Source organism: Miniopterus schreibersii, assembly GCF_964146895.1.
Source record: "Miniopterus schreibersii genome assembly, chromosome: 5".
Lineage (NCBI taxonomy): Eukaryota > Metazoa > Chordata > Mammalia > Chiroptera > Miniopteridae > Miniopterus > Miniopterus schreibersii.
The window spans coordinates 49648468-49666347 of record NC_138106.1 but is presented as its reverse complement, the minus strand read 5'-3'; the positions used below and the strand labels follow the sequence as shown (position 1 = coordinate 49666347).

At 37.1% G+C, this 17880-nt stretch overlaps 1 protein-coding gene across 1 annotated transcript; it reads right to left on the bottom strand.

The window, feature by feature from the left end:
• Positions 1-1792: 1792 nt before the first annotated feature.
• On the bottom strand, positions 1793-17860 carry LRRC58 (leucine rich repeat containing 58). Its single transcript, XM_081138989.1, has 4 exons — positions 17199-17860; positions 11544-11672; positions 10628-10905; positions 1793-7709 (listed from the first exon to the last, which is right to left on the bottom strand). Exons 1-4 carry the CDS (start codon positions 17696-17698, stop codon positions 7501-7503), a joined length of 1116 nt encoding a protein of 371 aa, XP_080995115.1. The 5' UTR covers positions 17699-17860; the 3' UTR covers positions 1793-7500.
• Between the last annotated feature and the right edge of the window lie 20 nt (positions 17861-17880).

Below are 17880 nucleotides of genomic sequence, written 5' to 3'. Positions count from 1 at the left end.
GTTTACTGTTTTTTCTTGTTAATCCTCACCTGAGGATATTTTTTCCATTGACTTTTTGAGAAAATGGAAAGGATGGGGAGAGGCAGAGAGAAACATCGATGTGAGACACATCCGTTGGTTGTCTCATGCATGTGCCCTGACCAGGGCCGGGGGCTGCAACCGAGATTCGTGCCCTTGACTGGAATGCAACCTGCGCAACGCTTCAGTCCCCAGGCCAATGCTCTAACACTGAGCCAAACTGGCTAGGGCCAGATGTTTACTCTTCTGTTTCCCAACATCTAAATTCTGAACACTGACGTGTACTGCAGACAGCATCACTTTGATGCCAGTTGACCTATTATTTTACAGTACAGTATCAATACTGTTACTGATTTCCTGTCACAGAATAGAGTAGGAAATAAAGGGGAATACTACCGTGCAAACAGCACTGAAGTGGGATGCAGAGGCTTGGGTTCAAAATTCAGCCATGTGAAGTCTTGGACAAGTCTCCCTGGGCTTAAATTTTTTCCTCTCAGAGTGACTCAATTTCAGACCTTTAAAGTTCCTTCTAGCTCTAACATTCTAGGGAATGCTGATGGAATTTTTCATAAAACTGGCAGAACTGATGTGATAGGACACATCCAAGTCTCACATATCCCCTGAAAAGTGTGGCTTCCTATTTCGTTTCTACAGAATTAGATAAGCCATTAAAGAACATTTTCTTCTGATACTTGTTTTATTTATTTTTTTAAATACATCTTTATTGATTTCAGAGAGAGGAAAGGAGAGGGAGAGAGCGAGAGACAGAAACATCAATGACAAGAGAGTCACTGGGGATCGAGCCCACAGCCAGGGCATGCGCCCTGACCGGGAATCGAACCTCAATCTCCTGGATCCTAGGTCGATGCCCAACCGCTGAGCCACGCCCGGCAGGGCCTGATACTTGTTTTAAAGAGAACATCCCCAATTGGGCAGATGAGGGCACAGTTTTATCCTCAAGAAAGAAGAGAGATTAGTTACACCCAATGTTTTTTCTCTTGTGCTCTCACAGTTCTGAGCCTGTCTTCACTAAGAAGCTTTCCTATATATTAACCAGGGAAGTATTGAGCTTTTTCCACCTCAGCAAATTTGAAACATTAGCTGTTTTGCAAAGAGTGTGTCTTTCCTACCCACTCTATTTTACCTGAACTCTTAACCAACCACAATATTCTTTCAAATTTTGAAATCTAGAAAAATGTTTCAGGTTTCTAGATTCACTGAAATAATGGCACTAAAGAATACTAAATACTATAATATTGTTGCTAAATTAGTACTATGCTACTTTTTGTTAAAACTGTTTGATTATGGACTAAATGCAAGAAATAACTGATCTTAATTAGCAAAATGACCTTTTTTTTTTTTTTTTAATCCTCACTGGAGCATTATTTTTTCCATCGCTTTTCAGAGGGAGTGGATGGGAGAGAAAGAGAAACATTGATGTGAGAGAGACACAATGATTGGTTGCCTCCTGCACCCACCCTGACTGGGGCCGGATTGAGCCTTCAACTGAGGTACATGCCCTTGGCTGGAATCAAACCCATGACTCTGCAGTCCGTGGGCCGACACTCTAACCACTGAGCCAAATGGCTAGGGTGACCTGGTTTCTTATTAGAGTATGTGTTCATAAATCTTTTAAGACTGTGGAAGCAGAAGGAACTCTAGTAGAAAGGGATCTGGTATAATTCATCTTTTATCCCTTGCAACTAGCATAGAGAGTAAATGTTGCTATATGCTTAATGTATGTATTCATGTACAGCAAGTAATCAGGCAAATATCAACATTACAAGGATTTTAGTTTTTTTTAAAAATAAATGCTTGTCAATTAAAACTAAAATACGATTACTTTTCCAGAGTATAGAATCAAATTCCAACAACACACTTTTAATACAATACAGCACAATGTTTGATACAGAAAAATTCACACAGGGGGTTAGTTAATACAAGATCACATTCTTTTGTGTGTCCTGGGGGAATAATTGAAGTAGCTTAAACCGTCTTTTTAGAGCATTTACCATTACAAGGTAACTTACAAATCTGATGCAATGAACTGTATCTTGTCCTGAAAATAAAATTTAATTATTGAATCATGTTGCTGAATTACATTTATTGTTACCATTAAGTTTTAAATATCTATATATACCTATATAGATACTCCTAATTCATGAGATTTCAAATACAGAAAATTTTAAAATCAGATAAAAAGTAATTTGACCAAAGTACATGATTTTCAACATCCTTTATTTATACTTTAAAGTCCCAAAGTTTATAAAAAGTTAAAATACTGATTATTTAAAATATTCCCCCCATTATGTTTTTTTTTCTCATGAATACAAAGTGGGCTCAGAAATGCAATAAACACCAACTGCAGGCACACAGGTCTCTCCATGATTGTTGTAAAGGGATCACTGAGTTTAATATTCCTTTCCAATAATACATCAATGACAACTATTTAAGTTAGTGAAAGGAGTCTCTAAAAACATCAGTTGCAGACAGAAGTATTAACCCAATTTAGTGATGTTTTTGTAGTACCAGCAGTAGAGATGTCAATCTTATTCTAGTTTCTTGCCCTGACTGGAATTTAGAAAAAAACAATTTTATCCAATTTATTCACAAAAAAAGAAGAAATAAGTTCTGGTGAATGCAGTCAGTCTCTCCAGAAACCATGGCTTTCTGGTATGATGGTATATTAAAAAATCTTCATTAAACTAAGTACATTTGAATATTTACAAGGTTAAATGCTGTCTCTTGTGATAAATTGAGACAGATCAATATTAGATAAGTCTAGTAGCACCCAAATCAATATTACCCTGAAAATGTTTAATAATGTGAAATGTGTGTTGTTAGTGAACTGTTATTTTCTACATGATGTTGGAAAATATGGACCAAGGAGAAGAAAAAAGAATGAAGATATATACATGCAAAAATATTAAAAAATACACCCCCCCTTCAACGTAGTATTATAGAGAAGCCACTCACAAAATATGCTAGGCCTCATGGCAATAATATCTTTATATGATGTCATTAATATGAAGTTGGTTAGGAACTGCTATCACCCCTTAGTGGTAGCAGATAAATTTTCTTTATAAAATAAAAGAGAACATACCTTTTCACTGATTTTATTTCAGGGTACATTATCCTTATGGCTTTGACTTTCTGCGAGGATGCATAATTGGGATTCCCTCTCCAGAAGCCCGAGATTCACAGACATGAGGTGAAAGGAATCCCTCAAGATCACAGTTTTTCTCCCTCAAGTCAAATGCAAAGGATGACAAGACTCTCACAACTTATTAAATGACAAAGTTCCCAAACTTTGCGCGTAGAGTGGAGGATTTAAGGCACATACTTTTCTGAGCACAACTAAAGACACTGCTACCTTTAAAAGAATCACGACTCTAATGCAAATACAAAACTGGATGCTATTAAATTCATCACATTAATGTTACAGAGTATAGTGTTAATGCAGACACAGTGAACGTCAATTATGTCTCTTCTATAAAGAGGAAATCAGAACTGTGTATTGCAGATAGCCTTTACTGTTGTTAAATGCCCAGCTCAGTATTGAAAGCTCACTATTTTGGACTAAATGGGGAGTAGTATTGATATAGCCATAATAAAATCTCTATTTTGGATAAGAAGAAAGGGACTCTTTTAGGTAAAAGTTAGGTATTTCTAAAAAAGTGCAGCTTAACTAATTTTATATACACATACTATAACTGATATAGTTTTGTCTACAAAGGTTATTATTTAGAATATTTTTTTCTATAAAATGCTTTAAAAGATCAAATTTATCTGCAGTAATTATCTGTTTTGTGTTTTTTCTTTTTTTACATAGTGAAAGATAAACATTAACCAAGACTGTACCACAAATTCCAGGTTAATGAGGTATTACTTTCTCCCTTTGGAAAGTGCAAAGTTGGCTTAAAAAAAAAAATCCTATTGCTTGCTGGCCCTTCATTATGGAGGGATGTGGACAATATCCCAATAGCAGAAACTAAAGAAATCAATGAGAAAGGCTTTTGAGATGGTAGTCGGTGGGCCACTTAATTTTAAAACAATTCACTATTACTTTAAAGAACTTTCTTTGCTCAGGGATATCCCTAGTGAGTTCCATTTCCCTCTCTTTTTTGCTTTAAAATAGTTCTTTCACTTCACACTCCAGTAATGAGGCTTTTCCTTTTCTTCTTTTATTTAAAATTGATATTTATAGTGTTTGATGGAACTGGTCTACAGTATTACACTGCACTAGTGTGAACTGCCTTTACTTATATTTACAGCAATACAAAAATTTCTCAAATTTGAGGTACAATTTACAATGCAAGTCTTTTTTTTTTTTTTTAATTTCAAGGCTTAAAGCTCCAAGTATCAAGAACTTTAGATTAAGAGACTTTTCTGGCACACATTTAGAAGTAAAATATGAAAGGTAATCCTCAGACCTACCTCCACTACTCAAATACAGGGAATACTGAGAACCCCGACTAGCTTGTCTTTAGGTCATTCTCTGGCACTATGAAAGCAAAATATATCCTATTAGTCAATCTTATTATTTCCTAAAATCCCAGGACTATTTCACAACTCAGTTTGGTGACACTGAGAACTGGATTCTAGGAATAAAGATTACTAAGAATATTCAGTGTATCCATTTCAATTTCAAATATTAGCACTGAAAAATTTCATTCCAAACACATTAATGCTTTGGTTAAGTAGTTTTATCCATATAACTTTTGGTCACTAAAACTGTCCAAGTGAAGATAAAAATACTTATTTCATTATGAAAATTCATGCAGATTCTATAAATCTCAAAAAATACAGTTGAAGTTTATTAACTATAGTTTAAACACAAACGTGACGTAACAACTAAAGAGAGATAGACTATTATTTTAACTACATGGTTAGCTATATGATTCGGGAGCTGATTATATGGTTTCTAGAATATCAAGTCCCTTGTATCTCACCTTCTGGTTTAATATCTACAGTCACCTGTTACAAAAAAGGGGAAAGTAGGGGGGAAATAAAACAGGGGAAAATCTTAGAAATTATTAGCAGCTCTGTAAAAGGTTACAAAAGGTAAAAAGCTCTTGTAAAAGATTTAAAAAGAAGATAAAACTAACAGCTATAATGTAGATTTCAGTAAACGTCACCAAAGACAGTTGGACACTGATCTTAGGTTTTCAAATGTACATATAGAGAACCATAGCAAACATTTTGCTGAAAGTATTTTGCCGTATACTTTGGTATATATCTACATTATATAGCAAAGGCTAGAAACTCTTTCTGGTTGGACCTCCTTACACATCTGTAAAAGCTAAATCAGTATATCTTCTTTCTGGGAAGCTGGAAAGAGGTATGTAAGGTTAAATACCATATTTACATACCTACCTATTTATTTTACAAAGACTAACTCTTAGAAGATTACCCAAGCTGTTAGGCCAAGCTAGTAATGAATTTGAAAGCAAATTGTGGCATTTAAGCCTAAAAATTTGGTCGTATTAAATAATTTGAGTATTTTACTATGAATACATGATTTTCTGTGAAAATGTTTTATGTATGTAAACTAAGTCACTTAAAAACATTTTGTGCTTGCCACTTAGGCACTGCCTAAGTCATCTTTACCATTTATAAGTTTATAGTATGTAGCTTGCTGTGGCTCAAAAGGAGAAGTAAACAAAGACTTTTTATTACTTCCATTGTAAGATATAATCACCCATATACTACTTTGTTAGGCAGTAGAAATATACTAGATTACTTCCAAAGACAGAAAATTCTGAATCAAAAGGAAAAAAGAATCTTACTACATTATAACAAGGGGAAGGGATTTTCTTTATAGCAGCGTTTCACAACTGCAGTCATGAAACTCTCATGATGTTTCATGAACTAACATATAATAAACAGACAAACCCTGAACTATCCTACAGTATATTCTTCTAAAATAAAAAATAATATATATGACAAAAACCTAATACATATACATATAACTGTTGCAAAACAATGTTTTAAGAAATGATGTGTCCATTCACGAATGCCAGCAAGTCAGAAGGGAGATCATCTCCTGTTCCAATGCATTTCTGACCTGCGTGTTACTGTATAGGTAACACTTACCAACAAACAATCAAGTTATTATAGGTGAATGATCTAAGATTGCTAGTATGTGTTGTGTATTTTATTTTATACTACCAACTTGTAAGTGGACAATTATTCAACTTTTATTGCATATTAAGCTAGTTAATAAAAAAAAATTGGGTCATTTCTAATAGAAAGTAATCTGAAAGCATTTTTCTACTGCACTTTAAGGATTATTTAACAATTTTTTATGTTATCAATACATTATTGTCAAAAAATATCCCATGGTTAAACTGGTTCTGAAAATTGTTCTACTGTGTACAAACACAATGACTGCTGCCCCAAATTTTATTTGGTTTGTTGTAATGTTTTTCTAGTGTTTCTTTAAAATGTAGAGAAAGTTACAGTTTAGTACACATAGGCAATGGAATCATGACTATTAAAATTTTTAAATCACTTTCCCGCTCCTTTAATACAAGATATAAAGAAGCTTTCTTAGCTTACCTCTCTTTTCTGTCAAAAGAAATCTGATTTTTCAATCAAAAACTATTATTCTCTTATGATGAACAGACTGATCAAGACTGTGGCCTCCCATTAAGTGTAAAAGTGATTTGCTAGGGGGATTACTTCATGTTTAAGCAAAAAATGAAGTTAAGGTTGCCATGAGCTCAGATGTCAGATACATAGTTGTTTACCTAGTTCTGTTAAAGCATATTTCAAGTGTTCTGCATAGTATGACAGGATATAGGCTGTTCTGGCATCATTTCTTGAATAAACTTCTAAATCCTAGCTAGGACTTAAGGCACTATAACAGCCATTTGTGGATTACCTAAGGGTAACAACCATCATATAAAATAAAGGAGCAAAAATGAAGAGTTTTAAAATCCCACATAAAGTTATATCCCTACTTTACCAGTTAGTAGGTCAGAAAGGTTTAGGTCCTATGTAACCATCTGTGAGCTTATCTGAACAGCTCTGTAATTTTGACACATGAATAATATACGAAAAGGAGGGTAATCCTATTATGGTACAGTGTTCCCCTAAACCCAAGGACAACTCTGGTAATGATTACAGTTTTGAGCATTTCTCTCTTCGTCGTAACTGTCGCCACTCATGGTTTATCATAGCACTACTTTTCAGAATGTTCTAGTCTGCTGTGAGAGTTATACAACACTTGAGTGAAAATTGCAAACAATCAGCCAATTCAAAACTGCCATTCAGAGTGAATTACATTAAAAAAACCCAAACATGAAACGACTCATTCCTGCTGAATGAGTAAATGAAACATAAAATCTTTTACATCACCTCTGACTCTTTCATGGACATTCGAGGTGAAGATAATGTTTCTAGTGAACTTCAAAGTCTCCTCCTTTCCTAACCACCTTTCCTCAGTCTTTCAGTGTTTCGTTCCACCCTGCACTCTCTTCAGCCAAGAAGGACTTTCTGCATTCTGTGTGCGGCAACACTGGCTTCGTCCTCTGAGTCAGATTCGCTCTGGGACGTGGAGCTGTGAGAGGCAGAACTGCAGGGCGAAGAGCATTCTGGCGAACACAAGTAGTGCATCAGGGGGAGGCGGTACTTCCCACAGAAGTCCACAAATTTGATTTGTCTGACACAGCAGTCAAAGTAGACTCCTGGAGAGGAGGGGGAATAAGTATAAAGTAATTATTACAAAGCAGAGAGTCAGTTTCTTTTGCAACCATTTCTCCAGCATTCTAAAGCAACATCATGTACAGTCTTCTCTTTTGTGAATCGTAAGCAGAACTAGTAGATGTTTCTATAGCTGTTTACAGCTATTTATAGCGATTTGGCTGCAAAGAGAAGGCCAGGAGATTTATCTTAAAGGGAGCTGGTATTAAAAGGACACTATTTAGCTTGTTTTCCCTGGGTGATTTGGTGGATAGTGGCTGATAGAGATTATAGGATACCTAAAGTACCCTTCCCTCCATCAACCAAGCCACTCCTTAGTACTACTCTACAGTCAAGAAACTTTAAAAAGCCCACAAAACTTCAAAATTTGCAGAAAGGAGACAACTTTGGTACTCCTGTTCTTATGTACTGAGAAGCAAAATGAAAAGAAACAAAATGCTACCTTACATTTCCACAGGTTCTAAGTCTACAGGCTTCAAAGCTGTTTCATTAATGGTCTCATAGGGTTTTCAGAGAATTATATATTGTTAGGTAGAATGAAACTAGTATTTAGCTCTTTTGATTCCTAATTTTGATTTCACAGTACTCTTGAACTGTGGCCCTTGAGCCAAGTAAAAATACATTTAGAGCTGAAAGAAAAGTAGAGGTTGCTATATCTCAGGGTTCTAGATGATCCTTAAAGATACTGTACATCCCTAGCCCAGGCTGTTACAATGATTGCAGGACAACTGGAACATCTAGAACTCTTAACCTCTATACCTTACCTAAGTTTCCTCTGGCACCAACTACTCTGTGTATGTCACATAAAAGACCAAAATAAAAAGATGTGGTCCAAACAAAGGAGAAATAATTTCTATTAATTTTTTTCCTAATACTTCCCCATTAACTTTCTAATTTTTTTGATCCTATAGTAAGTATAACTCATAGTTTAAGAAAGGAAATTCAAGGTATATTACTTTGAACAATTTAGGAAAGTAGATAAATTCAATAAACTGGTCAATGAATATTTTTATAATACCCTCAAAATGTGTTAGCTTCCTGAAAACAGGTGGAAGTAACAAAATAAAGCAGTATAGAGTAACCACGAGCTAAAATAGTACAATATTATCTTGTCATTTTTAAGATCTCAGACTATACAAAGAAAATATCTCGCCCAGCCGGGCGTGGCTCAGCGGTTGAGCGTCGACCTGGGATCCAGGCAATCGGGGTTCGATTCCCGGTCAGGGCACATGCCCAGGTGGCGGGCTGCAGCCGATCAATGACTCTCTCATCATTGATGTTTCTGTCTCTCTCTCTCCCTCTCCTTTCCTCTCTCTGAAGTCAATAAAGATATATTAAAAAAAAAAAAAAGAAAAGAAAAAAGAAAATATCTCACAAAATATAAAATTACTTTTGTTTAGAGTTCAATAACGAGTCTGAGGAGAAAAAATTGTCGATGGTTTATTTATATATTATCTCAAATTTTAAACTAATAATTTTAAATGTATTTTTGTTCCTAAGATAAATAACACATCAGCATACTGAAGAAGTAATTCAGAAACAACTAAGAGTAAAGAATTCTTGTAGAGGTCCATTTGCAGAAAAGGAGAGATTTAATGAAGAGATTAAAGACTGTTAAACCTGAAAGTCTGCTGTGAATGTGTCCCTGGCCATTGTTAAAGCCAACTTAGGAAAGAGAACCAGAGAAGAGTGTTAAGTATTTCTAATTTGGCACAGCACAGTATCCTCTACTTCTAAGAGTGAGTGTCTAGAAAGGGCCCAGAGTATTGTTCTTTTTAATCCAATAGTGTCTTTTTTCTTTTTTGATATTCTCTGAGGAACTTAAATCATTTTCTTCTTAAACTTTATAATGGTTTCAAGACATGATGGGGCTTCCAGGAAAACCTCTTATCATCATTATGCATCATTTCCTCAGCACCTACATTTATCGGACAACAGTAAAAAAATTCCTGTACCGCCATCAAATTGGGTTTTTAAAGAAGTCTTTTATGAAGGAGTCAAAATGAAATAACCGGCTGCCAGTCACCTACTCCCACCCTCACCCCCTGGCACTCCGGGCTTTTCATAAGCTGGTCTTAATGTATCTTTTATAAACTCTTTTCACTCATTACTCCCCTAATTATAGTTTTGAGCCAAATTATTACTCAGCCAACATTCTGCCCCATACTGCTATTTTATCTCCAATTTTACTTTTTCCATATGAAAAGTTTATCCTCAATCTTAACCTATCAAAATCCAACTCATATTTCAAGAATCATTCCATCTTTTCCAGATCTAGTTAAATGTACTTTCTCCCTCCTTTGATTTCTAATACTATACTGAATTCCTACTTCACTCTGCCTTACATTATAGCATTTGTTTAATTCTCTCCATATGCTCTAAACTGAAGAAATTTTGAACCATGGATTTAAAAGAATATAAAATTCCAGGGTACATTCTGAAATTGGCACACATTTTGCCCATTCTCATATATCCTGAATCATACTCTGAGTAAAGGTACCTGATACTCAGAATGGTGACTCTAAAAACATGTCCCTCAAATAAGTATGAAAGGTAGCTAAACATTTTAGAGATTCTTTCTAAGCAATTAGGACCGTCACGCTTCTTTTGTGTTTCCTCTCATTTTACAAATCCTACGGCAGTTCCAAAACAGGATGAGACTTTCTGGGTGTTTTCCTTGTGTGTATGAATCATAAAGAACTATGAAAAGAATAGAAAGAAAAGGAAAACAGAAATCCAGAGAGAGTAAAACGTCTTAGTTTCTCGTGAAAGCATGAAAGGATGAGAGAAACAGACTAATTGCCTTTCTCTGAAAGAAAACAGCTAATGAAAACAACACTTAGATCATCAATTTTAAAAACAGCTAAATGAATGGGAAACAAGAACACTAAATTAAACTTACCTCCACACTTTGGGTTTGGGCAATTGCTGGCTAAACTCAAGTATCTAAGAAGATTCCCAGGAAGATCACAGGGAGTGTAGGAAATATTTCGAATTTTAATGGTCCTCGCAGCTAATTCCAGGAGAGTTGGAGGGTCATAGGTTAAATCTCTAACAAAACGCACAACCAACGGATTTCCTCGCAAACTCAATTCTTCCAAATGAATAAGGTTGAGGATCTCTCGAGGCAGGTATGTCAGCAAGTTATTGTGAAGACTGAGGGATCGAAGTGAATGCAACCTAGAATGAATGCAGCACAAAAGCCAGCGACAGTAAGCAAGACTACGACCAAGTCAAGTGAAGAACTTGATTCCCCCAGAAGAATGACTAATGAAGATGTCAACGAAAATAAAATTTACAAGTGCTGAAACTAGGTCAGAGCGCAGACTTGTAAATGTCATGAAGGGATTTTGCTCATGGAATTTTGGGGAGTTTAGAATACTTAGAGTATTCTGATGTGCTAAATGAAATATAAATGCTAGATTTAAAGGTTTGGGGGGGATGTTTTATCATTTGGATAGCCAAAAGAAATATATATATATTTTAAATACAACAGGAATCAAGATCCTTCACATTATCTCATTAGGATACGAATGCTTCATATCAAATATAAAACCAACAAACTCCCATAAAACCTGGGAAATCTCTGCCAAATGAATACTCTATTTTTTACTACAGAAAACAAGCTATACAAATATTGTGAGAAATAAACCAGAGCATTTAAAGGTAACATTAAAAATAAACAAAACTCAGAACTGTAATTCTCATGTAACATCTAATTCTTTTCTACATATAAAACATGTGGGTGAATGCCAAAACAATAATTCCTAAGCGTGTATCTCTACATATACATTAAAAAATTGCCTGAAACTACTCACTGTGAAAGCTGAGGAGGCACACTTTGGATTCTGTTATCACATAATACCAAGTAATTTAGAGAAGGCAGATTTGCTAATTCTGGTGGGATTTCTTTGATGAAGTTTCCTCCAAGATATAAACACTCTAAACTGCAAAGATAAATAAAAACAAAAAGTAAACAAACCAAAGCTAGATAAGACACCCCACTGCCTTTATTACAATGAACACTCAGCAAATGTTTTAGTTAGGATTTGCTGTGTGCTATACAGTCTCTACAGAAATACGGTAATCTTCAGGGAGCTTATATTACAGGTACAAGACACACCAATATTAGATAATACCACATTGTATGCGGGAAACGTATTTATACGTTTTACATTGACTGGTAGTAGAGCGCGCGATAAAAACTACCCGCAAACAATGTGATATTATCAATACTACCTGCTGGTTTTATTTCTGTTACAATTTATTTCATTTAATCCTAGCTCTACTACTTACCAGTGTAAAAATTTGGGCCAGTTACTTAATCTCATTATGCTCGTTTCCTCTTCTTTTTAATGCAATAATGTTATTATATTACACGTAAAGTGCCTAGCCAACAAATATGAACCAGACACCTAACATGCACCCTTCTAGGGAATATAGTGGAAATAAGACCAAGTACTTGACCTTAAGTAGCTTACATTCTAGTGAGAGAGACAGACAATAAATCAATGAAACTGTATATATTTTGCTATATAGCTTTAAGTGCTATAAAGAAAAAGGGAGGTAATCAGATTTGATGAAAGTGATATTCTAGACAGGATAGCCATAAAACGTTTCCTGAGGTTGACATCTGAACAGAGATCTGAATGAAATGACTCAGAACAAATCCCTGAAGTGGAAAAATGCTTATGCTATAAAACAGCACACAGCCACTGTGGGTAGATCAGGAGACAGAGGTGGGGCAGTGATAGTCACATAGGTCAGAGAGCAAGCCTAGGAAGGCCAGATCAGGTCCTTCAGACCTCGGTAAGGACTTGGAATTTTATCAAGTTGTGCGCTTTTTTATAAGACTTACACTTAAAATAGAAATACCCCAATACATTAAAAGTAAAGGGACAGAAAAAGGTGTACCAAGCAAATCTCTACCATTTCATATCTGGACTACCACATTCGCCTCCAGTCTGCTCTTCCTGCTTCCACTCTTCCCATCACATTCCCCTCTCACATCAGCAGCTATTTTCCCCACAGCAGCCAAGTTACCCTTCTGGAGCAGCGATTTTCAACCCCTGTGATGCAAGAATTTTTAAAACATGCAATACCTGACTATTTAGTTGGGGGGACTGATCTCTTTTCCCTTAGACTGTGAAATAAAAAAATAACAACCAACACAACAATAGCCATCCGGTGTGAATATTGGAATCAAAATTATACCTATTTTCTTGTCAGATCGGCAAGAAATATATTTTTTGGTGTGCTGCCGGATTTTAGAAATTAGTTTGTGTGTGCCATGAGATGGAAAGGTTGAAACTTGCTGTTCTAGAATGTAACTCAAGTATATCCGTTAGAGATTCTTTCAGAAAGGACCCACCATGGTTACTAATCTTTGAGTCCTTTGTTTCTGATATTTTTATTTTTTCCCTCACTCTTGAGTAATACATAGCTTGGCTGGGCATTAAATTGTAGGTTGACTGTTACTTTTATTGGGGCTAGGAAAATATTGTTCCATTGCATTTTTTAAAATTATTAGGAGCTTTTAAGATCTTTCTTCTTTATTTAACCTTATTGTTCTGAAATTTTATCATGTGTCAAGATACCATTTTAAAGTACTCTTTTTAATTGTGGGAAATTCTCAACCACTGTTATTTCAAACATTGCTTTTCCTACATGCTCTCTATTCTCTGTCTAGAAGTCCTAGTAAATAGCAGTGGAACTTCAGAATTAGTTCTCCATGTCTCTTAACATTTCTTTCATACTTTCCATTTCTTTATGTTTTTGTGCTACAAGCTACCATTTGGCCTATTGAGTTCATAATTATATTTTTTCATTTCTAGGAATTCTAATTGGGGTTTTCATAACTGCCAATTTTTAAACTTCTTATTTTTGTTACAATGATGGAATTCCCTCCTTTACCTCTCTGAAGTTAGGAAACATGCTTATTTAAAAGTCCTTTGTAGATGCCTTATTACAAGTATTTTCTAGGTATAATTTCTTCCATTTGTTGAATTTATCTGTACTTCATAATCTTGTCTTCCTTGATGTGAGGTAATTCAGACTTCTGTCACTTAAAAAATATATTAATGATACTCTTTTTCTATTTCTGATTGTGTAAACTTTTAATATTTATAAGGCTTGGTAAAAGCAGATAAGTTTAATTTTAATATGTTATTTTTTGTCTTTCAAATATTGCCTGTATCAAAAATCAATTGTCTGTATACAAGACTGAATTCTCCTACATGTAAATGTTTAAGCACTGGTTTAAAAACTTCCTAGGCAGGATTTTTTGGTCTTAACAAAAATGGTCTAAGTTAATGCTCAGTTATTCAGAAATCTCTATTTTTCAATGATGAGAGCTACTAGAATAGAATAAGAACAGAATTAGATAAGACTATTTGGAGGCCCCAAAACTGAAACTACCCTGGAAAAAGAATTATTTTGAGAAGACTATCTGGGAAAAATATTAGCAAACCTTGAAGTCTTTTTAAATAACCACCTCCATTAAGTCTACTGAAGGAGAAAAGAAAGTGAATAGAGGGGAGAGTGAGTGAGAGCAAATTTAAATATTGTCTTTTCTATTTAAGTCAGGAACCTAGAGAAATTAGTGTCTGGTGTTCATTTACTACTCAGGGTGTTTTTCTCTCCATGTTCTGGAGTGGGTGGGAAGGCATACAGACAAAGGATGTCAAACCTTAGTAGTTAGTGTGACTTGGCAGAGAAGGATCTGATGTTCTAAAATATAACCACGCCCATGATTTCAAAATTAAATCAATTCTCTTTTGCAACTGATGGGTATCATTAATCAAATTACACAACCAGCATAGTAAATTTATACTTTCTGGCCTATTTCTCACTTTGAAATTCAAATAATTCCCAAAGTTCTAGGGACTTGAAGCCCTTAAATGATTTGTGGGAATTAAATTTCTAAAACATACTCTACTGTTTCTAAACATGCTTTTCTGTAAAGAGAAAGGAAACTATTATTGAATTTAAAACAAAACTGTAGTATTTAAAAGTTCTTGTTTGTCAGCATTACACCTGTTAATCAGGCCTGGAACAATTCTATTCTTTCAGTGTTTGACAAATATAGAAAATAGGAAAACCATTCACGAAATTTATAGAATTCTTCCTTTCCTTTCTGTTTATCATTAACAGACCAATCTTAGACTTGCTTCCTGAAAAATATCCCATTTCTTCAATCCTTAGCAATACTGAAATGCGTGGCTTTTCTCTAGCAAAGGCCAATGACCCATTGAAAAAAATTATAGTAGAGTCCCTCTGTGTCAATCAACTTTAATCACAGATATAAGTAGAAAATGTTTTGTTTCTCTTTCCTTTTTCAGTTCATGACCCTTCTGTCAGTGTCTGCATGATGTGGTTTTAGAAAATGAAGATAAGAGGACTGTGAAAGAAACAGAAGCTAAATATTAAAGCCCTGGAATGTTTTGGAAGCTAGTGTGCAATACATAAATTGATATCTTACAAAAGAAGTGACTAGACCAGATGATAAATAGAATGTAACAGAGTTTTTCTTAGTATACTGAGAAAATTCAAATGAGGTTAGAATTATGTAACACCAAAATTAGAAGGAACCAAGGCCTGCCAATTTTGCATCTAAATTTCTTTAAACCCTTTTACTTCTTATGCTTAGCATCACCCTGATATAAGCAACCATCATCTCTAATTCTACTATAATAGCTTCCTTCTAACCAGCCCTCAAAATCTCTTATCTCTCCCCCCTCCCCCCACTTCATTCTTACACAGCAAGACAGATGTGCTTAAAACTCTGTGGATGTAGAATTGAAACCTTACCAAGGCCTTCAAGATCTGACATGGCCTGAGGTCTGGTTGAAATATATTTGCCACTTTCCCACTATGCTCTAATACAATGTCCTCCTTTCAAAATTTTGGCCTTCAGTCCTTCTTGTTGCTGGGCTTTCTCACCTGTGTGTTCCTTCTACCTGGGCTGATCCCACCTCACCCTCTCCTAGTTAATTCTCTTTCTTCAAAAGCTCAATTCAAATGTTACTTGCTCAAGAGCCAAACTAAGTCAGGTCCCTCTGTTATTTCATTTCAAGGCACTCTGTATGTCTTCATAGAACTTATAACAACTGTAATTAAATAATGAGGTTTAATGTCTCTCATTTGTAGTATGTTAGCTTCATGAGGGCAGAATCATGTTCACCACTGTATCCCCAACACCTGACACATAGTAGGTATTAAGGAAATATCTGTTGACGACATGAGTAAATGAAGAGACATCTTGTCCAAATGCCTCAACTTTGCAGATTAGGAGGCTGTAGTCAGGATATGTTCAGTGACTTGCCTAAGGCTGGGACATCAAGAGCTCTTATTCTCAGGCTAATGTTCTTTTCACTACAATTAACTCTAGGATCCCTCGCAGCTCTAACATTCTGTTATCTCAGAAAATTCAATGAAGGCTGCGAAAATATGTTACAGGTGAAAGACACTTTTTTCCACTTTGGACAATCTACTTGCTCTTGCTCTATTTCTTACTTCCCTGCACAGCACATTTAAGGGACTTTTGATACCTGTGTCTCTGCTTCTGCCTTCCATTTAATTCATATATTAACCGAATAATCTAGGTGAGGTAGACCTGTAAACAAGGAACTATAATCAATAGGATAAATGCAATGGGGGGACAAATGAGGTACAGAATAAGTAATAAATTATTTGCTGTCCAGGAAGCAGTAAAGAAAGAAAACTGGTTTCAAGTACCCACTAGGGGTCTGAAATCATAGCCTCCCCCCCTCATACCCTATAATGGGGGACTGTGGTATTGCTCTTGCTAGAGAATAGGGAGCAGTAAATGTCCTAGAAGGCAAGGTTCAGATCAGAGTACCCTGTATGTCTTGCTAAAAGGCATAAACTTTGATCTAAAGCAGCAGTTTTCAACCTGTGTGCCGCAAGAATTTTTAAAGCGTGCAATACCTGACTATTTGGCCAGGGGCACTGACCACTTTTCCCTTAGATTGTCAAATGAAATAACAACAGTCAACACAGCAACAGCCATCCGGTGTGAATGAATCAAAATTATACTTATTTTTCTTGTCGGGTTGGCAAAAATATGTATTTTTTGGTGTGCCACAGAACTTTAGTAATTAGTTGATGTGTGCCATGAGATGAACAAGGTTGAAAATCGCTGATTTATAGACGTGGAAAACCACCAAGGGCTACAAAGCAAGAAAGTGACATTTACATTTGTCTGAGGAGCTCTCAGTTTGGATCACTCCCTTACATCCAAGAAAGACAGAAAACCTGCCTGGAAAATCTGCTGTCACACACTATCTTATTATATTCGCTGAGCTGGCCGGGTAGTACTGCCCAAGAGTTAAAGGGAGAGCCTGGAAGAAGGCGGTTAGGTGACAACTGAAGGGCGCAAAGACCAGGCCCGGCGCCCAGGGCTCCCGGACACCGCTCCAGGCCTCCCGTGTCTCTGGCGGGGACCCGCTCACCTCTGCAAGTTCTCGATCTCAGCCGGGATGGTCTGCAGCTGGTTGCCGCCCAGGCTGAGGGTCTGCAGCGCGCGCAGCTCCAGCACCGAGCCGGGCACCTCCTGGAAGCAGTTCCCGCTCAGGTTGAGCACTTGAAGGCTGCGAGAGAGAGGCGACTGGGCCAGACCCTTGGGCAGCGCGCAGGGCCCGCCGAGCCGGTTGTTCTTGGCCAGCAGCGTGCGCAGGCAGCGCAGCGCCAGCAGCTCGGGCCCGAGCGCGGTCAGCGCGTTGCCGCTCACGTCCAGCAGCTGGAGGTGCGGGAAGCCGCTGCCCAGAGCCCGCGGCAGCGACACCAGACGGTTGTGCGGGAGCAGCAACCGCAGCAGCGCCTCCCGCGCGCCGCGTCGCTCCTCGGCCCGCGACTCCAACTCCGACTCCAGCGTCTCGGGGGACACACTGAGACGGGACAAGTTCAGTTCGGCCTCCCCGGCCGTGGTCACTGCTGCCCCAGGCTCCTCCATCCCGGCCGCCGCAGGGCGCGCGGCCCCGGAACCCGGAGAGCGCCCCGCGCGACCCCCAGGCCCGGAGCTCCGCGGCGCCCCGGAAACTGAACCGAGGGCTGCGTCGGAAGAGGCGGGGGCGGGCGCTAACCCCGCGCGTCGCCGCCTAGTCACGCGACGTGGGCGGCGGGTGCGCGCGCCGC

Coding starts and splice junctions, on each gene's coding strand:
- LRRC58 (XM_081138989.1), bottom strand. CDS start 17,698: ATGGAGGAGCCTGGGGCAGCAGTGACCACGGCCGGGGAGGCCGAACTG. Junction 11,673..17,198: donor GAGATCGAGAACTTGCAGAG/GTGAGCGGGTCC, acceptor TTATCTTTGCAG/TTTAGAGTGTTTATATCTTG. Junction 10,906..11,543: donor GTGCCTCCTCAGCTTTCACA/GTGAGTAGTTTC, acceptor CATTCATTCTAG/GTTGCATTCACTTCGATCCC.